Here is a 24662-nt window from a genome sequence, read left to right on the forward strand (position 1 = left end):
TTTAGTATGTCACCAAAGATTTTTAGCAAATTTCTACAGATGTACCTGGACTAGTTGCATCACCATCTAGTATGGAGGTGCTAATTTATTGCATTAGAAAAAAATTGCCAAGGGTTATGAACTCAAGTAGCTCCATCCTGAGCACTATAGGGTAGGCAGCTGTCGATCCCAGGGGTCATAGGTTTGCACCTCTGGTGGACTGTGTCCTCTCCAGAGAGCAAGCCTGGGTGGGAAGATTTGAAGAACCAGCTGTTGCCCATGCAGCAGGATCCCCCTCTCCATGTCATTCATGTAGTCCAAGGGAAGGGCAAGTGCTAATACAGCTTGGCACCAGTGTCATCACAGAGGTTGCCAGAGTGAAGTTGGAAACATCAAACTGCCTTAGGGACCCCGGCTCCGGATTTCTTCCTTGGGGTTTATGACATGGTCGCAAGGCAGTGGAGGTTTAAAATCAGAGTTTCCCTTCTCCTAGGCGGGCTGCCGTCCAAGGCTGACGAGCCCCACCTGCCCGAAGCAAATGGTTTTGAGGTGCCAGTGGTCCACCTTTGCCCGTTCTCGTCAGTAGAAACAGTTCTGCTGGGCCTAGTAGCTAAGCCATACATGAAGGCCATGGGTCGGACTTGGTTGTCAGAGGCTGTTAGAGACGCACACCATTTGGAGCACTTTATAGGTAGTGGGAGCTTATCCCCACTCCGGCAATGACAACCTTAGGAATACATGGGCACTAACCTTCCCACCATTGAGGACATCTTTAGAAGGCAATGCCTCAAGAAGATGGCATCCATCATTAATGACTCTCACCATTCAGGATATGCCCTCTTCTCATTACTACCATTAGGGAAGAGATACAAGAGGCTAAAGACGTTTTAGAAACAGCTTCTTCCCCTTTGCCAATAGATTTCTGAACAGTCCATGAACCTGTTAACACCATCTCACTATTTTGTTCTCTTTTTGCACTAATTTTTTAAATTTCCTATTGTAACGTATAACAATTTTTCTTGTGTACTGCAGTGTACTGCTTCCACAAAACAACAAGTTTCACAACATACGACAGTGATATTAAACCTGATTCGAATTCTGCTTTTATTTTTAGATCATGCTTAGGGTATCAATCTACATCGATTACATCTTCCCAAGTTCTTGGACAAGTCAGAGATTATTTGAATCATTAAGTATTTGCTTTAAGCACCAAAAGAGTTTCTGTGTAAAGATATTCTTTATATTTGTATCTTCCTCTGTTTTTTATATCCATTCATTGTATTAAATATCTTACCTCATCCATGCTATAATACTTCTGTGTGCTAAAATCAACCTCAAACTCTTTCATTACCTTCTTCCTCTGATTAAAATTCAGGTGCCATTGAAGTACAATTAGAAATTTAAATACATTTTTCCAATGTTTAATACAGTCATAGTGATGTCCCTTGTTTCTATATTCCTAGACATGCAAGTTATGAGTGGAACACAGAGCAAACAAAATGAAACTCTTTACCCAGGTTCCCATGAACTAACTCTTAAATACAAGATGTTATTCAATGTGAGTGTGAAAATTAGTAGCAACTTAACATAGGAAAGTTAATCATTGATATATTGACTAGGAAAGTGAGCCAAGGATTACATTAGTATATGCATCTAATGAAAGACTGAAAGGCTCCAAATTAAACTAACAGAGGTAATGTAAATTATAAAGTTAAACTATTGTTACGGTATTCAAATTACATTTCTGGGCAGGAGGTCAGGCTGCATCTATGGAGGGGAATAAGTAGACAATGTTTCAGGCTGAGACTTTTCATCAGGACTGGAAGGAAGGGGAAAGAAGATAGAATAAGAAAGTGAGGAGAGGGGCTATGTATAGTTTCTTTTCCCATAAAAATTTCTATTTTATTTCTTTTTTTTCTGTAAACGTCTGCATGAAAATGAATCTCTAGGTAGTATAAGGTAACATGTATATATACTTTGATATTAAATTTACTTTGAGCTTTAAACTACTCAGTACTCCAACCAATAAAGATAAGCATGTCACACGCCTTCTTTACCACCCTACCTTACTTGCATAGTTACTTCCAGGGAAAAATGTTCTTAAACTCCAAAAAGCCGCTAAAACATTGTGGGTTTTCCTCCAGGGGCTCCCCACTGAAAAGATGAGCTGGCAGATTAACCAGCTACCGTTAATTACCCTTTAGTGTAGGTTAATGTCAGAGAATTGCAAAGGGATTGAGGGGCAGGCGTGGGAGAATAAATTGCAGAAGAAACAAAGGAGGGAAATGGGACTATTGAGATTGCTCCCCTAGGACTACATGGATCAGATGGGTGGAATAGCCTCTTTTTATGTCAGTATCAGAAGATAACATTGCTACTAATAAGAAGAAAATTTAATAGATCTTTTTTTATTTACTTGGAGATACAAGGTCCTTCTGGCCCTTTAAGCCACACCAACCAGCAAGCACTGACAACCCTTATTTCATCATGGGACAATTTACAGTGACCAATTAACCTACCCAGTATGTCTGTGGGAGGAAACTAGATTACCCGGAGAAACCCCATGTATTCTACAGGGAGAATGTACTGAAACTCCTTACAGAGGATGCTGGGAATGAAACCTGAACCTTGCTATAATACGCTACTGTAGTGCCCAATCAAGCAGCATCTGTCAAGAGACAGGTTAATGACCATTCACCAGTTCCAACTGAAGTTCATCAAATTTGAGAATTTAACTGACTTTCTCTCTGTAGGTGTTTCCTGAACTGCTGAATATTCATAGTTATTTTCTGTTTTGAATCTGCAGTATTTAGCTTTTGTTAACCTTGCTGGATATTGATTGATCATTGCCTGTTAACTGCAAGATCATAATCCAAAGATTCTTTGGGATTGTTTTTGGAGCAATGAACTGATATTAGCATTTGTTTGCCACTGATCATAACTGAGGTACATTACTTGTGAAAGTAGCACAATAGCAGTGCTCCCTCTGTTGCTGAAAAATTATTACTGCAATGTTTAATTTCCTTAGGAATTTAAGGATTTTATGCTTTCACTGAAGGCAAGAGCAGGTGGAACTTGGCTACAATTTCTCTGGGCTTTATTAATCTGGATTTCCTAATTCCAAAGTATGAAGAATTCAAAATCAGAATCCGATAGATTGATTAGTATTTCATCTCTGCAGGTTGAACCTGAACACCAAAACACAAAGTATGCACTACTTAGAAATGACTGATGCACATCATTTGTAAATTTTTTTGGTTGATTTTTGAGTTTATTTAGAGGGGTTGCATTCATTCCCTGAATTATCTATCATGGATTTGAAGATGATTAACAACTACCCAAATGGATAGGTCTCATTTCAAGTCAGAAATCAAACACACCAAAAGGTTCTGCTATTTCATTCAAAAACTTAACTCTGTCATCCTTTGATGAACAAACCTATCATTTGAAGTTGTGCTGTCTGTAAAGATGCATGGACTGCACTGGAACAACGGTCAGCCAAGTTCCTCCCTAATCCATCTTCAATATGCTTATAAAGATCCTGTAAATTAATAGGATAATTTAGTACAATGAATAACTGCATAAGCATTATTTTATAAGATACTAGATTATCAAATTTTTGACCTTTTCCGAATCATTTTTATTGACCTGGAATATATGGATAGAGGAGCGGAGTTAACGACATTAATGATTGTATTCGATGTAATATATTAGCCCAGCCTTGTTTTGTTTTGTTTAGTTCAGTTTTTGGTTTAGTTTAGTTTTGTTTCTTAAGTTTTTTTTTACTTTGGGTTTTTTTTCTCGTGATATTTCTTTCATTTTTCTTTTTATCATGGTTAACTATATCAAGAGTTTGGGAGGTCTATTATACTTGTATTATCTGTAGTTTTTACTTGCATATGTCAATTACCAATAATGTAATCCCAATCTTTTTGTATTAGTACTGTTATGTTTATGAACTTGAAAATTAATTAAAAAATTATAAAAGAAAGACATTTTTGCTTACATTTTTATAAAACTTTAAGACTGAAGGAGAAGAATGAAAGTCTCCATGAAATTCATCAACCAATACAGAAAGGCGGCAGATTTCATCTGTCATTGCAGCTGAAACCTGAAAAAACAATTTTGTTAAAAAGGTTGAACGGTTTCCAAATAAGCTCATCATTATTACTGAGAATACTGTCAAAAATAATTTAAACGAGAAATTTTATTGGCATTCCCAAGACCACAAATGTCTTATGATGAGGAATACTGAATGTTAATATCCCAACACATTTTAATACACTCTCTTTAGATGTCATACAATAACATTTTCTCAGTGAACTCAGAGTCAAAAACGAATGTGGGGGCTAGGGCCCTAGTAAATCAAAAGAGCTCAGCAACATTATCAAGAATGTTTAATGCCAAACTATTGGGGAGGTGGGGGAAGAAGAAATTTACAGATTCTCACCTTAGCTCCTACTTCTTCTGTCACCAGTTTTATTTTTTTCTTACAATCCTCTGACAGGAAAATCAATTGCTTATGCACAAACTCCAGTTGATCCAGGTGATTCTCTCGTTCCTCCAATGAACGCACTCTGACAGCAGAAATGGTTTGTTTATTTATTTCGAGGTACAGTGCGAAATAGACCTCCCCCCACACCCCCCTCGGTCCTTGCAACCGCGACGACCAGCAACCCGCAATAACTATTGCTTTAATCCTAACCTAATCATGGGATAATTTACAATGACCAATTAACCTACAGGACTAACAGGTACGTACGTCTTCGGACTGTGGGAAGAAACTGGAGAACCTGGAGAAAACCACACATTCCATGGGAGGACGTACAGACTCCTTACAGAGGATGTTGGGATTCAACTCCAAACTCTGACACACAAGTTGTAATAGCGTTGCGCTAACAGCTATGCTACCAATTCTTTTCCCTCTATGTTTAGCTGTCAATTATGATCATATTTTTGGAAAATATACTCATTCAATTCACATGGACTGTTTCAAATTACTGTCACAATAAGTTGTTTCCTCTCAATTTTAGGAAACCTTTCAACTATGCAATCTTACAAAATTATGATTAACTAGCATTGCTGTCACTTTTGATAACAGATTGATCCTTCACTACACAATGGTATGCAATACTTCGTGCTGAACAATAATACTGGTGTACTAATTTTGAGATAAAGCTTTCATCATGTAGCCATTATCAATAAGGCTACCTTTTCCAAGATGCCTTTCTTTATACATTCCTGATGCAGTAGGCCATATCATAAAGCACAACTTACACTAAAGAAAACTTCAGTGTACTTAAGCATCCCAGTCCACTACATTAGAGCTTTTCATAGGTAAAATTTGGTATTGAGTCTCAAATGAAAAATGACTAGAATCTCAATCAAAATTATGACACTTAAGCAACATATTGGAGGGGAAAGAAAAAGGTACAGAGGGAATGGCAATTCTTAAAACCAAAGACAATTATCAATGAAGCAGCAATTTAAAACAAAATTGTGGAGTTGCTCAAACTGTTCAATTTAGAAGATGCAAATATCTCAAATTAGTCATAGTCATACTTTATTGATCCCGAGGGAAATTGGTTTTTGTTACAGCTGCACCATAAATAATAGTAATAAAACCATAAATAGTTAAACAGTAATATGTAAATTATGCCAGGAAATAAGTCCAGGACCAGCCTATTGGCTCAGGGTGTCTGACCCTCCAAGGGAGGAATTGTAAAGTTTGATGGCCTCAGGCAGGACTGACTTCCTGTGATGCTCTGTGTTGCATCTCGGTGGAATGAGTCTCTGGTTGAATGTACTCCTGTGCCCAACCAGTACATTATGTAGTGGATGGGAGACATTGTCCAAGACGGCATGCAACTTGGACAGCATCCTCTTTTCAGACACCACTGTCAGAGAGTCCAGTTCCATCCCCACAACATCACTGGCCTTACGAATGAGTTTGTTGATTCTGTTGGTGTCTGCTACCCTCAGCCTGCTGCCCCAGCACACAACAGCAAACATGATCGCATTAGAAGGAAATAGTTACCAGGATAAGAAGTGTTAATGTCATGGAATGACTTTAAAGGAAGGAAAAGAATGTTAAAATCATCACATTGCCAGATTGGGAGTCAATATAGCTCTGAATTAGAACTAGCATGTGGTATGGAAGGAGGGACACTCATGAGATAAGCATTGGAATAGTCACATTGAGGTAATAAAGACCAGGATGAAAAATTTTTAAAAATATACCAAATGGAAAGCAGCAATCATACAATACCTCACAAACTCTGGAATCAGTTTCCTTTTATTGTGCCTGCAGACACATCAGAGCACAAAGCAAGGAAAGAAGAGATATCAATTTTATGCCAAATCCCCCAATTCTTTTGCACTTACATGGATTTCTAGGGTAATCCCACAGGAATGGGCAAAGAATTCTGCCTGGAATAGCAGAATGTTAGGATAAGGACAGGAGCAGAATTAGGCCACTCAGCCCCTCGAGACTGTGCTACTATTCATTTGATCTGCTCCAGGCCTCATTTCCTCTTCTGTCCACTTTCCCCATTGTCATCAATTCCCTAGATCTTCCAAAATTGTATCCATTTCTTTTTGCACGTCTCCAATGATCTCTGGGTGGAAAACTCCAGTTTAAATTAAAGTGTATTTGAACAATTACACACAGAGGGCAAATCACCACCCTCTGCGGGAAGTTGTTCCAATATACTTCAGTTTAAATAACACCCCCTTTCTAATCTTGTAACTACATTCCCTTATTTAAGATTCTATCACATCCCCTTATCTACTCTCTCACGCCCTCTCAAGATCTTAGATGTTTTAACATCACCACCTTACAGTCATTTATACAAAGAATATAGATCTAGTTTCTTTAACTGCTCATGATGGGATAATCCTGTCATCCAGGGAATTAACCCAATGCCAGTACTTCCTTTCTTCAATAAGAGGGACCAAAACTGCATAGTACTTGAGACATGGCCTCATCACTAGGTACCCAATGCAATTGTAATAATACTTTCCTGTTGCAACATATACAATATGCCGGAAGAACTCAGCAAATCAAGCAGCATCTAAGGATGTGAACAAAGTCGACGTTTCAGGCCAAGATCCTTCTTCAGGACTGGAAAGAAAGGGGGAAGACACCAGGATAAAAAGGTGGGAAGAGTGGAAGGAGATGAAGCTAGATGGGTGGGAAAGGTAAGGGCTGGAGAAGAAGGAATCTGATAGGAGACGAGAGTGGACCAAGGGAAAAAGGGAAGAAGGAGGGGTACCAGAGGGAGGTGATAGGCAGGTGAGAAGAGGTAAGAGTAGAAAATAGAAGAGGGAAAGGGGAGGGATTTTTTTTCTCTGTAAGAGAAATCCGACAAATCTGTTGGAAACATTTGAGGAAATAACACGCAGGATAGACAAAGAATTGGTGGAGATTTTATACTCGAATTTTCAAAAGGCCTTTGCAAGGTGCCACATGAGGCTGCTTAACAAGATAAGAATCCATGGTATTACAGGAAAGATACTAACACTGGCTGAATGGCAGGAGGCAAAGAGTGGGAATAAAGGGATCCTTTTCTGATTGGCTGCTGGTGACTAGTGGTATTTTGTAGGGGTCAGTGTTGGGATGACTACTTATTGTATGTTAGTGATTTGGATGATGGAATTCATGGCTTTGTGGGCGAGTTTGCAGATGAAACAAAGATGGATGGAGGACCAGATAGTTTTGAGGAAGCAGGGAGGCTACAGAAGGACGCAAGACAGTTTAGGAGAATGGGCAAAGAAGTGGCAAATGGAATACAGTGTAGGGAAGTGTATGGTCATGCACTATGGTAGAAGGAATAAAAGCATAGACTATTTTCTAAATGGGGAGAAAGTTCAAAGATCTAAGTGCAAAGGGACTTGGAATCCCTAAAGTTTAACTTGCAGGTTGAGACTGTGTGATGAAGGCAAATGCAATGTTAGCATTCATTTTGAGAAGACTAGAATGAAAAAGTAGTGCTGAAGCTTTATAGGGCACCGGTAAGGTCTCAAAGAAGGTTCATGAGAATGATTCTGCGAAATAAAAGGCTTATTGTTTGAGGAACAATTGATGGTTCTGGGTCTTTACTCGCTGGAATTTAGTAGAACGAGGGGGAATTTCATTGAAACTTATCGTATGTTGAAAGGCCTATAAAGAGTGGGGGTGGAGAGGATATTTCCTATGGTGGGGGAGTCTTGGACCAGAGGGCACAGCTTCAGAACAGAGGGACATCCATCTAGAATGGAGATGAAGGTGAATCTGTGGAATTTGTTGCCACAGGTTGCTGTGGAGGCCAGGTCAATGGGTGTATTTAAGGTGGAGGTTGATAGGTTCTTGGTTGGACAGGGTATGAAAAATTAAGGGGAGAAAGCAGAATAGGGTTGTGAAGGAAATGAATCAGCCATGGTGAAACAGTGGACCAGACTTGATTGGCTGAAAGGCCTAATTCTGCTCCCAAGTCTTATGGTCTTAAATCAATGTTTATGCCTTTAGGTTGTAGGCTACCCAGATGGGATATGAGGTATTACTCCTCCACTCTGAGAGTGACCACATCGTGGCAAAAGAGGAGGCCATGGACTGATGTGTCTGAACGGCAATGGAGATTGGAATTAAAATGGTTGGCCACCGGAAAATTCCGTTTTTGGTGGATGGAGCGGAGGTGCTCAACAAAGCAGAACTCCAATTTACATTGGATGTCACAAAGTAGGGAAGGCTACATCAGGAGCGCTAGATACAAAAAATGACTCCAAAAGATTCGCAGGTGAAGTGTTGTCTCACTTGGAAGGACTGTTTGGGGCTCTGAATGGATGCAAGGAAGGAGGTAAATGGGCAGGTGTAGCATTTCTGACAATTGCAGGGATATACTTTCCAGTTTTTAAACTCTAACCCTCTTGTAATAAACACTTACAAGCCATTTACCTTTCACTTGCTGCATCTGTCATCAAATTTTATCATTTCGATAATGGTCTGTCTTTCAAGTCTACTAATCAAAATGCATGACCTAATGCTTTCCACACATAAAGCCCCATTTCTTATGTTTTCATGCACTCAGTCTATCTTTATCCTACTATATAGTCCACATTTTCTCACAAAAGGGCCTTACATCCCTTTTTGCATATTATTTTCATAATAATTGATGCAAGTGTTGTTATAATGTATCTTTCATTACTTCCAAGTCCCTTCCTGCTTGGGAGTCATATAAACCTGCAGATTGGAGGGAAGAGACTAAAATTCCTCATCTAATTATTTTCCATCACAACCTTTTCTGTTACCAACCAATTTGTATTGAAGGCTATTATTTTTATTGAGCAATAAAATCATAAGGGCATACATGGGGTGAATGCACACTATCTTTTTCCCCAAACATTGGAGAAATCAAGAACTAAAGGACCAGGTTTTGAGTGAGGGAGAGATTTAAAAGTTACCCAAGAGACAACATTTTCAACCAGAAGGTTGTCAGTATATGGAATGAGCTGCAGTAGGGAGCAGTAAGGCAAGTACATTAACAACACTGAAAAGGAATTTCGGCAGGTACATGGATGGGAGAGGTTTAAAATAATATGGACCACGCACTGGAAAAAAAATGGGACTAGCATAGATGGGAATCTTCGTCAGCAGCGACCAGTTATTTGACTATATAAAGAGCTGAGGTGATGGCCATTATTTTGCTATAGATTTCAGAGTGCTGAAAAAGGGTTCCATCGTTGTTGCTAGCATTCTCTTATTCCAAAGCTTTCCTATGCTGGTGAAATATCTAGTGTATGATGATGACTGATACTCAGAAAAGAAAGAATGGTTTGGCATGAGTTGATAGGCAAAATAACCTCCTTCTGAAACAATTCAATGAGTTTAATTCCATAAACTGAAGAACTCAACGGCCAAAGACAATATTTGCATTATGGCTATTGTTACGACACAAGAAATAACTGATTTAGTAGATGCATATCATTGCATTCTATCCATGCTTGGATTAGCAGGTCAAGTGAAGGGACAGGAAGAATGGCCTATGGAAATTAAATTTATTTTAGGGCTTCGTCAAATTTAATTTTACCCAAACAATTAGGGATTCACTTCAGCATCACTTATTCAAATCCCAGATAATGAAAAAGCTCCCCAAACTAATGCCTTGTAATGCAAATCCAGACTCTGGGAGCTTTTCTTACCTTCTGTCTGCTGCAACCACATTGATGGAGTCCATGATGTTTTTCACAGTGTCTATGATCTGTTTAGCTCTGATTGTGTGTTGCTCAAATTTTGTTTTCACTGCTGAATGCGAGATACACTCCTGCGAGGTCCAAGCAGGAACACATTACTGTGAACTTCATATTGCTTACATTGGACAATTATAAAGATATGCTGAGATACAGACTTGCTGCTGATTCTAAACAAAATGCACAGAAGCATCAACAGAACAAGCATTAAATAAAAGTTAAATCAAACAAAAATACAAAAAAAAACAGCAGCAAGGCAGTGCCTTAGGCCAAATATTTGCATTCACAGTAATGTGTTTAAAAGAAAATCACATACTGCATAAAAATAATGTTTATGGTAAGTAAATGCAATGAAAACTATGTCCAACATACTTGCCAATAATGACTAAATTATGTTTCCTCATACAGGGTGTGGTACTCATTGTGGAAGCAGGAGTAGGCACCTGTAACTCTGCTGATATGTTCTAGCTGGGACAATTAATATGAACTTCATTATCTATAAAACACATACTTTCTCTTTTTGTTCCTGTTGTCATGTTTAGCACACTTTTCTAATTATTGTTTGCATTTCAAATGTGATACAATGACATCAAGTTTCAGCTACAAAATCTGACTACAGGATGGCTTTTTAACCAGTGTGAGAACATTCAGATTGCTTCACCAACATCTTCAGAGCTTTGCTTTCATACATTTTAAAGGAAGGTTTAGTCATTCTTTGCAAATTCTTACCAGTTATTTTCTTTTTCCTTTACTTTCCTTTGTACTATTGCTGAACCTCCCCTTCTGCTTTCAAACTGGTGGCAGTTGCACTTCAAAAATACTTATGATTATTGCATTAGAAAAATCCAAGTCCAAAATTGCTGCACACATTTGTAATCCAATTGGTTTAATTATTCACAACCATTACACCCTGGATGTACTATCATTGGAATTCAATTGAAGAATGTATTAATGAAAGCTTCACTTGAATATTGTCTATGCACCAAAATTTTACATCCGCTTTCTTTCTACTTGACAAGAACTTAACATGGGATGTCAGTCTTCTTAAGAAATCCTCTCAGGATCAAGGGTGTTTTGCTTCCACACACTCTTTTGGAGCTTATAGGTAACTTAAGCGACCAATGTGAAAAGCACATATTTTCCCACAGATGACAGAGGAGGTGCCCAACAGTGAAGGCAGCTGAATAGTTTGATAAGATAGGTTCTTATTTGCCTTTAACACTGGTTTTCTGTGTGCTCCCCATACATAGACTCTAGGTTATCAGTATCATTTCAAATATACCTTCTCCATCATGAAAAGCCATGAGCCAAAAATTCCCATCAGTTGATGAGGATCATCGTTTTCTATGAGCCCTTTAAAAAAGTTCTTCAATTTTTTTGCCTGTTCACCTTGTAATCTCTTCTCATGACAAAGATTAAACCAGTTTCTGTTTAAGAATTTTATGTTGGGTAAGTGAACAACATAGTTTGGCCAATAGAATAAATAAATGTAAAGTTGGCCTGGAAAAGAATGCTGACACTTATCCTTCCAGTGGATTTAGTGGATTCATTGTTGGTGGTACCTTTCCAGCGTCTTGCAGGATCTGCCACTGGTAGTTCATGTATTAGAAACATACGGAATAGCAAGGACCATTGCTGTCTGGTAGACTAAGAGGTGAGTGCCAGGTTTAAGTTGCTGATTGCCAAAATACAAACATAGCTGTCCTCAGTCAGCCAAAGACTGTGTTGATGGTCTGCTGAACTTCATTCATTAATATCATCAAGATAGCTATTGGTAGCTGGCCACATTTCCATGTTGGCCATCCAACCTAAACAAGTGGCTAGGAACAACATCCCCCAGTCCTTCAGCAGCAGGAACATGGCAGGAGCATGACACAGCATGATGTTCACTGGGTGGAAATGTACCCAGTAGATCAGGGCCACGTACACAACTGAAATGCATTGGGAAGAGGCCCAGATGTGTAGCCAGTGCACAGACAAGAATGGGACCAGATGGATAATGGTATACAACTGCTCAATGTATTCATTTGATCTTTCAACTATTTAGAATTTGCTACTTTTTCCTGCTAGAATAGCAAAGACAGAAATATAGTCAAATGGCACTGGAACTTCTACATCAAGAACTATACTTATTTTTGGAAAATCTAACAGATATAAACTAGCCATATTTCTGCCCATTCTTAACCATTTCAGAAACCATAATTATCGATCTGCTCCTAGTACAAAGAAGTGATACTGGAAGTCAAACACACTTTTCCAATGTAATTTTCGAGAGAAAACAGAAGGATGAAAATAAGAACAACAGAAAGCATAATGGAATTTCTCAGAGCACCTCATCGAAGCAGATCTAGACTTCAGCAATGAATACAAAATGTTGACTAGTAAGTTACACACACTGTTAAAGAACAGCTATAGGAAAGAAGAAAATTCTCAAAGAGAAACTGAGATATGGTTAGTTAAGATAGCAATCAACAATTTCTATAAATTTTAGAAAACAATGGAAATTGTAGAAACTGTACTTCTATTTTAAGATCAACATGCTAGATTTCAATTCAGAACTTCTAGAGCACAATCCTGAATAAGCTGTTTAAAATAGAATATGAGCTTAACACATGGAACAACTGAACACCCACATTTCCCTATGTCACAGTCATTTTCAAAAATCCTTGCAAAATGAGAAAAGCTACCAAGTATAACTTTTATTCACGTCAAACAGCAACATAGCATTGCTTGCATTAACAAGACACCAAAGAAATTTATAATATTGTTGCAAATATGCTTGACATTCACTACTTTGCTGAGAGACAACAATGGAAGCTGCACAATTAATGCAACATAGGGAACTATGGGCATTCAATTATTTGGTTATATGCCAAGTTCATCTTCTAATTTAGAACAGTTTTATTCAGAATTGTGTTTTGGAAATTCTGAATTGAAATCTAGAAATTCTTCTCCTGGCCACTGGTAAACAGTGCTTTGCAGGCATATGGTTGTTTAACTCCATTTTTATAACTTGCCTATACTATTTTCTGAATACTTTGAGCCACCAGTGGTCCTTTTAAGTGTTTATGTGGAAGTATAGCCTCTGTTACACAAGGGTTTTTCTTAAAATTATAGTTAGGACCCTTGTACGTACATTTAATGGGATCTGGCAAAAAACCGTGAACAGTGAAGCTTAAAGGAACTGCCGTGAGTAAAGAAATAGGGTACAACAGCAGTTAGAGTCAACAGAAACAGTGCATTTTCACTTCACCCCTCAAGTTTTTCTAAATATTTAATTAGGCAGTGCCTGGGTTGCATCTAAAACCCATTTACTATTTGCAAAAACTCATAACTGTGGAAAATAATAATGATCATGGAGTAACAACATAATGAAAATTATAATTACAATCATTGTTGAGACAAGGACAACCAATGGACGATTCTTGAACTGGCAGATGAACGGTTTCTTCCATGAAGAAGTTTGGATAAGTACATGGTTGGCAAGGGTATGAAGGGCTATGGTCCAGGTGCAGGTCGGTGGGACTAGGCAGAATAATATTTGGCGCGAACTAGATGGGCCAAGGGCCTGTTTCTGTGCTGTAGCTCTCTATGACTCAATGTTATGTGAATTTATGAGTTTTTTTTAAAAAAAAATAAAATACAGGCAGTGCTTCCTTAATGTTGCTATTGAGCTCTTCAAAACTGTGACGCCAACTGAAATCAAGTGATGTGGTTCCTTTTTCAAGCCGAGACCAGGGAACAAGTGGCTGGAGAGGGTTTGGATGGGGTGGTTTAGGCATCTGAGAGTCATAGGACAGTTTAAGGACTGAAGAATAGAAGGTAATGTTACCTGCTAATGTTACAAGTTTATAGTCTGCTGCTGACTTGTAAAGACTTAAGAGCTCACAACAATAATTGAGCTGATGGATACCATTAAATGAGAGATACCAAGCCTCATTTGGTAATACCATGTGATCAACTGTAAATGAAACAGACAATTTCCTGTACATCAAAGTCTGTTGATGAAACAAAGCCCAAAGATATATTAATTGAGAGTTGGTAATAAATTCCATATAGACATAAAAGTGCGTGGAACTGCACATAAGCTGGCAAGATAATGCATCCATAGGAGATGGAAGTACTGTTTAAGCACAAAAGCATAGAAGCCAGTTAAGTAAAGGGACTAAGGGACTCTGCTTAAAATTTAGTTGAGGTAGTCAAAAAAAGTAGCAGAATACTTCATTTAATCACAAATGTTACAAGGTAAATTTTAAGTATCTTGAGGAATACAAAAAAATCTTTTGCATCAGGTTCCACAAAAGGAACAGAAAGCACCTAATTGTTCCTTCTATTGAAGGTAATAAAAGAAAATACAAAAAACAGCCAAATAGTCTGCAACAGCATAAGTTGATGACTACTAGTCATTACAGAGGTTTATGGTCCCATGTTCTGAGATTAAAAGCAATTGAAGTATATTTGTGGCTAACTTTGCCCACAATTTTTGCCTTCCTCTTGCCCAATATGGTACATAGACATAGGTTAGAAATCTGTTTACATTCAAACCTGCTTATGTTCTCATTACTTCTACTCAAAAGCAAACTATAGTCATGTCTGTCAATAGTATTAATTATACTAAAGCTACAACTCAAGCCTTGAGGAAACAATATCCACTTCATAATGGAAGCACAATTTAAGGAGCTCCAAAGTTATTAAAATCAAGTTTCTAGTACTAAATATTTCAAAACAAACATGTACCTATGATTTATTTTTCAAATTGTTCATAAATAGCTTCATTTTGCAAACAAACCAGAAAGAAATGAAATCTTTAAACAAATTATTAATTTTTGAGGCAAAATTTTAAAGACAGCTACCTACTGCATACCTCAAACTGGCGCTCAAAGTTTTGAAATTCAAAAAGTCTAGCCTGGAATCCATCTGCTAGTGCACCACCTGAAAGTTAAATGCCACCAAAAATTTTTTATTATACAAGGATGAAGTTATATAAGAAAATCATGATTATATTTATAATTATAAAAGTGACTCTTAAAAGACATTTAGATATGCGCATGAACAGGTAAATGGCGGGGGGGGTTGGAATTCATATCGCAAGAAGGCATATCGGAATAGTTTAATCTGCCTTCACGGTTGGCACGGGTGTCATGATCTGTAGGGCCTATTCCAGTGCCATGATGTTCTACGCTCTCTAAGTATTGATTGTTAAGTTAACAGGCAAGGACACTTTCCAAAAGAATTAATTCCAAATTTGTTATCAATCAAGGCAAATCGCGTATAGTATAATGACAGAAAAAACTGGTAACGCGTAGCATTAATTTAATACCCTCAGCACAGAGTCACTTAAATTCAAAAGTAATGTACAACTTTGTGATTTACATATCTCTATATGTCAGTCAGTTACTCAACCTAAAAAAAATGTGTTTGAGTTTTCTGTGTGGGCTATTTCATGACAAATTAAGGACAGCAATTTGGAATAGGCCATTTAATTACCCTTTGGGGAACCACAGTAGCATATTACAGTGGAGAGTACCACACTTACCACCTTCTGGCATCCCTTGAGCTTTATGAATTCTGGCATTTACAGCCTCCTTGGCAGAAATAAAAAATATACGATTCTCAGCTTGTGCATGATCCACTACTCCAAGCTCATTAACCAGGAAGTTAATACAGCGATCAGTATGCTGCTGGCGCACCTAAATTATAAACAAAACACAGATTTGTACATCAGCAAAATTAACAGATTAGATAGTTTTCTATTTTCTCATATAGTCTGTTATCACAACAATAAAGCTGTATGGCCATTCAATTTAGCATTTAAGCATGATTATTAACATTTAATTAAGACATGATCATTCATTCAATAACAAATTATAATGTACTGTCCAATTGCAACTTACTTCATCCATGTATTCTGGCTCAGAAGCAGAAGCATCCCAACGATTATTCAGGATAAAAATATTTGGCTTGGAAAGTCGCTCATTAACTTTATGAAAAAAATGTTTTTCCTGAAAGTGACATAACTAAATTGTTAGAAATATTTTGAATATCCAAAGTTTACAATAATTTTTAAAATTCTAATTTTGAAAACATTTAAAACTGATAATGTTATACGACATAACATTCTGCTATCACATCAATTTGCAGGGTTTTTTTTCTGTGAACAGTGAATAAAAGGCATGGAGTGGGATCAAGCTGATATGTAGCCAAGAGTTCTATAAGGAAGTACTGACTAGCTGCAATACATGACAGTCATTTGAGACTTCATGTTGCTGCTGCAAAAAGTATTAAGTCCATGGAGATCAGTTCTGCCAGGTGCACTGAGGACAGGGTCTATCAGAATCACAATCAGGTTTAATATCACTGGTATATGTTGTGAAATTAATTGTCTTGCAGCAGCACACTGCATAATAAAAACTAAATTACAGTAAGAAATACATGCAAATTAAATAAGTAATGCAAAACGATCAAAAACAAGAGCAATAAATAGTAAGGTAGTGTTAATGGGTTCTTTGTCCATGGCAGAGAGGAAGAAGATGTTCCTGAAATTTTTGAGTGTGTGTCTTTAGATTCCTGTACCTCCTCCTTGATGGTAGCAATGAGAAAAGGGCATGTCCTGCGTGATGGGGGTCCTTAATAATGGATGCTGTCTTTTTGAGGCACCACCTTTTGAAGGTGTCCTGGATGCTGGGAAGGATATTGCCAATGATGGAGCTGGCTGAGCTTACAACACTTTGCAGCTTTTGCTGATCCTATACAGTGGCCTCTCCATACCAGATCGTGATGTAAACAGTTAGAATACTCTCCAGGGTACATCTGTAGAAATTTGTGAGAGTCTTAGGTGACATATCAAGTCTCCTCAAACTCCTAATGAAATATAGTCGCTGCCTTTGTAATTGTATCTCTTTGATGGATCTTCAGAGATGTTGACACCCAGGAATTGGAAACTGCTCATCCTTTCCACTGCTGACCCCTCGATGAGGACTGGTGTGTGTTCTCTCCACTTTCTCTTCCTGAAGTCCACAATCAATTCCTTGGTCTTACAGATGTTGAGTGCAAGGTTATTGTTGCCACCACTCAACCAGCAAATCTTCAAGGACTCTTCATCTCATGTTTTTGATATTTATTCTTTTTTTTTGTATTTGCAAAGTTTGTTGTCTTCTGCATTATGGTTGTTTGTCCATTCTGTCAGGCGCTGTCGGAATCTATTATGTTTCTTGGGTTTCCTGAGTATGCCCACAAGAAAACGAATCTCAGGGTTGTATTTGGTGACCTATGTGTACTTTGATAATAAACTTACTTTGAATTTTGATCTATCCAGCTCCAGTATGCCTCCTCATCACTATCCGAAACTCTGCCAACAATAGTTGAGTCATCAGCAAATTCATAGATGATATTAAAGCTGTGCCTAGCAATGCAGTCACAGGTGTAGAGAGAGTGGAGCAGTGGACTAAGCACACAACCTTGAGATGCGCCAGTGTTGACTGTCAGTGAAGAGGAAATGCTATTTCTGATTTGAACTGAATGTGGTCTCCCAGTGAGGAAATCAATGATCCAGTTGCAGAGGGAGGTACATAGGGTCATGTTTTGGAGTTTGTTGATTAGAACTGAGAGTATGATTGTGTTAATACTGAAGTGCAATAAACAGCAGCCTGACGAGGGTATTGCTATTGTGCTGGTGATCCAAGACCAAGTGGACAGTTAGTGATATTGCATTCCCTGTAGACGTACTGTGGCAATAGGCAAATTGCAGAGGGTCCAGGTCCTTGCTTAGAGCAGCCTCTCAAAGCACTTCATCACCATAGATGTGAGTGCAATTGGGTGAAAGTCATTGAGGCAACTCACCCTATTCTCCTTGGGTACTTGTATGATAGTTGCCCTTTTGAAGCAGGTGATAACCTATGTCAGCAGTGAGATTGAAAATATCCTTGAATACTCCTCCCATTTGGTTGGCACATGCTTTCAGTACCCTACCAGGCCTGACACCTTGCAAGAGTTCACCATCTAGAAAGATGTTCTGACGTTGGCCTTTGAAACAGAGATCACTGGGTCATCAGATACTTTAGGGATTCATACAGATGCAGTTTTATTCTCCCTTTCAAAGCATGCATAAAAGACATTGAGCTCATCTGGGAACAAAGCATCACAGCTATTCATGGCTAGGTTTCGCCTTGTAGGAATTAATGGCCTGCAAACCAAACCAGAGTTAATGTGCATACGATTCCATCTCTCACTTCAATCGGAATTAATTTTTACTTTTAAGATAACCTTCTGTAGGTCGTACCAGGACTTCTTGTCCAGTTCTGGATCACTGGTCCTGAATGCCACAGATGTAGCCCTTAGCAGACCACGAATTTCCTGGTTCATCCACGGCTTTTGTTGGTATGTCAGGTATGTTCTTGAAAGTGCATACTCATCCACACGTCTTGATGAAGTTGGTGACAACTGTGGCATATTCATTCAGATTTGAAGATGAATCCCTGAATACCTCAACTTCAAATTCAATAGTCATTCAACCATACGTGAATATCCATGAATACAGCCAAATGAAACATCATTACTCCGGGGACAAGGTGCCAAAAAAAGTACCAACAGTCATACACAGCACAAGGCAGGCATAAGCTAGCAAGCGCATTTATCAGTAAAATAGTCACACAAAAAAGATACCCCAAGACCCCAAGTCTATGAATGCTGCAGCAGCCTGCATTCAAACACAACACAGCTGGTCTTCTATCACTCAAACACTGGGTGTGGCACTGACTCCAGCTTGGACACCATGCTACACCACCCCCAGCACTCCAGTGGAGTGCATGGAGTGCACTAACTCCAATGCCTCTCTCCTGGGCAGCTGTAAACAGGTGGCAATCAGACGAGGCCTAGTCCTCACTACAATAGAGCACACGCAGCACCCCCACCATCCGCCCCTGCTGTCTGCCAATAAATCAGTGAATCAACCTGCAGCATTCCACATTAACAATGTCCAACAGGGTCTTGTAATCACAAGAAAAGCAACTAAGACAATCACTCACTATTAGACTGTACGGCACCTTCATGCACCCACTCATCCAATGCTTTTATGATGCAGGCAGCAGCACGGTCTACACCTAGTCCAGTTCCTGCAGTTTTTCCGCCAATGAGCAATTCGCCGATGGGGTAGACCTGTAGTTCCTTAAGTTTTAATGTCCAGCAGGGTCTTGTGATCATAAAAGTGTATGTTTAAAAAAGACAACTGCACCTTTGGTTGGCCCCATAGAAGCTGCTGCCATCTTACCAGATTGTCCCTTCTATCAACTATCCTGGAAGCGCTTCTCCACCTCCCTTGGCCATATCTTCTTAGTCCTCACCACTGGTGTTGCAGTCTTTAGTCTCTGCCTGTACATCAGGGTTAGAAATACAGTTAAGGAATTGGACTTTCCAGAGTGTGGGCGTGGGATAGCACATTAAGCATTCTTGATGGTGGTATAACAATGGTCAAGTGTCTTGGATCCTCTAGTTCCACAGGTGTTATGTTAATGGTAGCTGTTCAGAGCCTTCAACATGGCTTGATTGAAATTCCCTGCAATGACAGGGTAGGCATCCGGATGCACTGTTCACAGTGCTCAGCACCTCCAGAGCCTGCCTGACGTTGGCCAGAAGTGGAATTACACCGCTATCAGGGTAACAGAAGAAAACTTCCTCAGCAGATAAAATGGTCGACACTTGACTGCTAGATGTTCCAAGTCAGGTGAGCAGGATTGAGACAGAACCCCCACATCTGTGCACCATGATGAGTTAATCATAAAACATACCCTGCCTGCTCTGCCTTTAAAAGACTCAGTTCTCTTGCTTTTGTCATTGGACTGCAGCACTGTGTCTGAAATGGTGGGTGTGAATCATGTATCTGTGAACCCAAATACACAGCAGTCCTTGATGTCCCTCTTGCAATGCAATCTTGCTCTGAAGTGTTCATTTTCTAGATACCGTACATTTGTCAGCAGGGTAGTCGAGAGTAGGGGGAGGTGATGTCTGAGGCCTCTGAGTTTCAATCGTACCTGCAGAATGGCTTGCACGCCATGCATCTGTTTTCTTAAAGAGGATCTGCACTCATGATCTGAGTCTGCAGTCTGGGGTCAACCGATTTTGAATATTGATAGATATTTATCTATAATGTACCAAGCTGAGGGGCCTGATATACATCTAGCTCCTCAGGTCTGTGTCAACCATGGATGACTAATTTATTTGATTGATTTTGCTAACTTTCTCTTAAACTAGGTGAAAGCTTATACTTAATACTTATAATTTAAACAAGTTGAACATTAATGTTTCTGTAACTTTAATTTAAATGTATTTGACTGTTTCCAAATGTCTTTGATCATTTATAAACATTGGAAAAGCCCTTCACACAACATGACCTGTTAGAAGATTATATGGTTGGGCCTTGGTTAAGATCTTGGTTCTCAGTGCAAGCAGCCAGATTACCAGTAGCGAACTACTCCACCCTATGCAACAATCAGCAAGACCAGCAGATGTTGGTAGCTAGGTTCCATGAGCCTGAACCAAGCTCAAAGTGATTCAGTCATTATTTTGAATGAAGGCATCATGAAATTAAGTACCAAGCTTTATCATCTTGAATTTTTGCAATTTTCTAACCAAAAGATGTTCGGATGTGAAAATTAACTGATGTGTGGACTTCAGAGATTTGGAAATAGAAGAGCAAGCCTAAGGGGCTTTTATCTGCCCCAATGTTCTTTATATGGTAGTTTTGTCCAATTTAAATCTGAATTTTGTTTATACACTTTGTAATGTTTTCAACAACCACTAAATTATATTTAATTATTCACACCTTGTACCTCTAAGAGTGTTGGAAAGAAAACAGTGGAAAATGTAAACAAATGATAATCCTTCTGATTGTCTTCAAATTGTGCCAAGAACAAAAAGCATTCACTTACTGTTTGCATTAGTGTTGATTCAGAATTTGCAACTAACACAAAGACATCAGCATCTAGGCAGAATTTGTCAATCCATGAATCCAACTCAGTGGTGACATCAGTACCGGGGCTACAGAAGAAAATATCAATTGATACAAATACATATAACATGCATTCAGAAATTTGTAAATTTTTGAAATGAGCATAACCAAGATTAAATAGTAATTACAGAGTATAATGTTGTGGCTCTCAATACTAACTATTATAATTAAATTTGACAGCAACTTGTGGAGGAGACACATGCATGGATATCAAAAGAAATGCAGAAATTGTAACTTCATCTTTACCAATTAACCTGTTCCAAATAAACCTCAATTTTCCACTTGGTGAGAGAGGCACAACTGAACTTTAATATTACACTAGACAATGGGGTGACCCGTTGGGGCACCCTTTGAGAGAAGGGTAATGCAGTCCGATGTGAATAGAATAAACATTAAATTTTCCTGAATGCTATTGGTGTCACTTTGCTTTGGAAACTGAAGAAGAAAACCACAATATATTTAAGAAGAACGACACGTAGCAAGGCAAATATAGCTCTTCTTCATTTAACAAAGGACACTTTTGATGGGTGTCATTTCTGATTGATCTGCCGCCCTTGTGCCTCTCGTTGTCATCCTGGAGACATGTAGTCCTTTCATCCTCCGTCTCTTCATCTCTTCGGCTGTTTGTTCTTTGTCTCTGATCCTGGAGATGTGCATTTCTCAGCTCCTTTGTGCTTCCTCTCTCCTCCATCTATGCCAGTTTTTGTCATTTTGGAGACATGCATGCCTCTCCTTCTCTCATCTTTTTTGTCCTGACTCTTTGATCCTGGAGTCGTGTGGCCCTGGCCTCAACCGATTCTGGTTCTCTCCTTCTCGCTTCCCGACGACGTCTGGCATCATCTCTTGACCATAATGTCCCCCTTCTCTTTCCACGCGGCATATGGCTGACCATATTTTTTTTTAACCCTAATGCTGGGTAGAAGATACGAAGCAGTAACACCAAAGCCTCCAGTATGCTGATTATTCTTGATGATGTGGTTGGCGCTGTCCTAAATGGACCTGATATAGTCACCGCTGTCCTTTGACTGCAGCAAAGGGTTTGGTGGGTGTCTCGAAGTACATTGTTGCAATAAAATTTAATTAACTCTTATTGATGGGTGGCAGTTTGATCTGTCCCAATCCTGTACATGCTGATGGTGATTAACAGAATGTGACCACTCGAAATAGAGCTGCCCTGCCCTTTTGCTCCGGTTGGTGTCACTGCTGTGAGCATCGTGAGTGGCTTCTGAGGCTAGCCGTGCGCATGCTTCTTGGTGTCATGTCGCGGTTTCCATCATGGCTGACATCGGATCTCGGGCGAAAGCGGGGCTGTTGATTTTGGACAGTGAGCAATTTTATACTAGTCTATAAAATTGGAGGTAACCTGCTTCATTATCAACTGCATCAACTTCTCATCAAGATCTGGATAAATGAAGACGTACCAGCAGACTTTAGAGATTCAGCAACCATTACCATCTTCAAAAGGAAAGGCGATCAATCCGAACGCGTAAACTATCGTGGAATTTCCCTGTTAGCAACAGCAGGAAAGATCCTCACCCGCATCATGAACAACCGGCTCAAGCCTTTAGCCGAGAGGATCCTTCTGGAGTCACAAATCAGTTTTAGACCATCACATGGAGCAATCAACATGATCTTCACAATGCGACAACTACAAGAAAAATGTCGAGAACAATTTCAACCTTTGTACATGGCATTCATCGACCTCACCAAAGCCTTTGACTCAATATCAAGGGAACTCCTATGGGATGTCCTATCCACCTATGGATGCCCTGAAAAGTACATTCGAATCCTGAGACTCCTCCACAATGGCATGCTTGCCACAGTCATGGTCAGCAACAGTAACTGTGAGCCTTTTCAAGTTAGATCAGGAGTAAAACAGGGATGCATGATTGCCCCAACTTCGTTCACCATCTTCATTGCGACAATCGAAATTGCCTACAGAACAGATGAGCAGACTTTTCAATCTTGCCTGTCTCAAGTCCAAAACGAAGACATCCACGAGTTCCCTCATCGAGTTCCAATACACAGATGACAACAGTGTTGCAGCTCTTGCAGAAAACCATCTACAACAGATTCTGACTGCCTTCAACCGTGCATATATGAAACTTAGTCTTACCATCAATTCCAAGACTCAGATCATCTACCAACTGTCACCAACTGAGACAAATCAGATAGAACCATCAATTCATCTTGGCGAAATAACCCTGGAAAACATGGACCACTTTCCGTATCTTGGAAGTCACCTCTCCTCCAATGTCGACCTTAATGACGAGATCCAACATCGTCTTAAATGTACTGGAACAGCTTTTGGATGTCTCCAAACAAGAGTCTTTCAAGATCATAACATCCGAACAGTCACCAAAATGTTAGTGTACTAAACAGTGGTAATCCCAACACTCCTGTTTGCATCAGAAACCTGGACAACAAACCGGCGACATCTGAAGTCACTTGAAAAGTTCCATCAACGCTGTCTTTGAAACATCTTAAATATCAGGTGGGAAGATAGAAGAATCAACGTCAGTGTGCTAAATGAAACAAAAACAACAAGCATTGAAGCCTACGTCATCAAGAACCAACTAAGATGGAGCGGTCATGTTGTTCGGATGAAATTCAAACGTCTGCCGAAACAAATCTTCTACTCCCAGCTTAAAGAAGGCAAACGCAAAAGAGGCAGACAACAGAAGAGATTCAAAGACGTCTTAAAAGCCAACATGAAAAAATGTAACATCGACACTAACAATTGGGAAACGTGGAACTCTGGCAAGCCATCATCCGAGAAGAAAGAGCAACTTCCGAAGCCAACAGATGTGCAGAATTGGAAGAAAAGAGAAGAAAATGGAAGGAGAAGGAGCAACAACCAAAGCCCAATCTGCCATCTGGAACTACCTGTCCTGAATGCGGAAGAACTTTCAAAGCCAAGATTGGACTCATAAGCCACTTGAGAGCATATAAGTAGATCAACAGAACGAGGACCATCATCCTCGACCTTGAGGGACAGCCACGATGACAACGACTAATATATAACCCTGAACTTTGCCTGCATTCTGTAAGTTAGCGCATTTTAAGTTGATTTAGCCAAAAATAGTGCCGCTGCAATGCACCGTATGTGCTAATTGGAGGTCACAAACAGACAGAGCACGAGAGTTTTAGTAGTGTATAGATTAAGTTAAAACGTCTGTGTAACTGGAAAATATTTTATGCAGGAATTCAGATTCACTTACAAGTATTCATCATAGGTACATCAAATCATACAGTGAAATGTGTCATTTGCATTAACAACTAACAAACTCAATGATACACTGTGGACAACCTGCAGGTGTTACCACACATTCCAGTGCCAACACAGCATGCCCATAACGTTCAACAGCAGGGAGTCAACTTTTCTCAGCAATTTTTAAATTTCAGAATTCTCTTTTTATTTTATTTTTCTGGATATATTTCAGTTTTTAGCTTAATA

At 39.2% G+C, this 24662-nt stretch overlaps 1 protein-coding gene across 3 annotated transcripts in view; it reads right to left on the bottom strand.

Moving 5' to 3' along the window:
- Nucleotides 1-24662, bottom strand: part of LOC134345311 (mitofusin-1-like) — an 88515-nt gene that overhangs the window by 26109 nt on the left and 37744 nt on the right. For all 3 annotated transcript variants that reach the window (XM_063045769.1, XM_063045770.1, XM_063045771.1), the window contains exons 6-13: nt 21126-21234; nt 16098-16205; nt 15740-15893; nt 15068-15135; nt 10156-10277; nt 4430-4556; nt 3986-4090; nt 3418-3520 (exon numbers count right to left, since the gene is read on the bottom strand). In XM_063045769.1, coding sequence (XP_062901839.1) covers nt 3418-3520; nt 3986-4090; nt 4430-4556; nt 10156-10277; nt 15068-15135; nt 15740-15893; nt 16098-16205; nt 21126-21234 — 896 coding nt within the window. The remainder of the gene's footprint in view (nt 1-3417; nt 3521-3985; nt 4091-4429; nt 4557-10155; nt 10278-15067; nt 15136-15739; nt 15894-16097; nt 16206-21125; nt 21235-24662) is intronic.

This window comes from Mobula hypostoma, chromosome 4, assembly GCF_963921235.1.
Source record: "Mobula hypostoma chromosome 4, sMobHyp1.1, whole genome shotgun sequence".
Lineage (NCBI taxonomy): Eukaryota > Metazoa > Chordata > Chondrichthyes > Myliobatiformes > Myliobatidae > Mobula > Mobula hypostoma.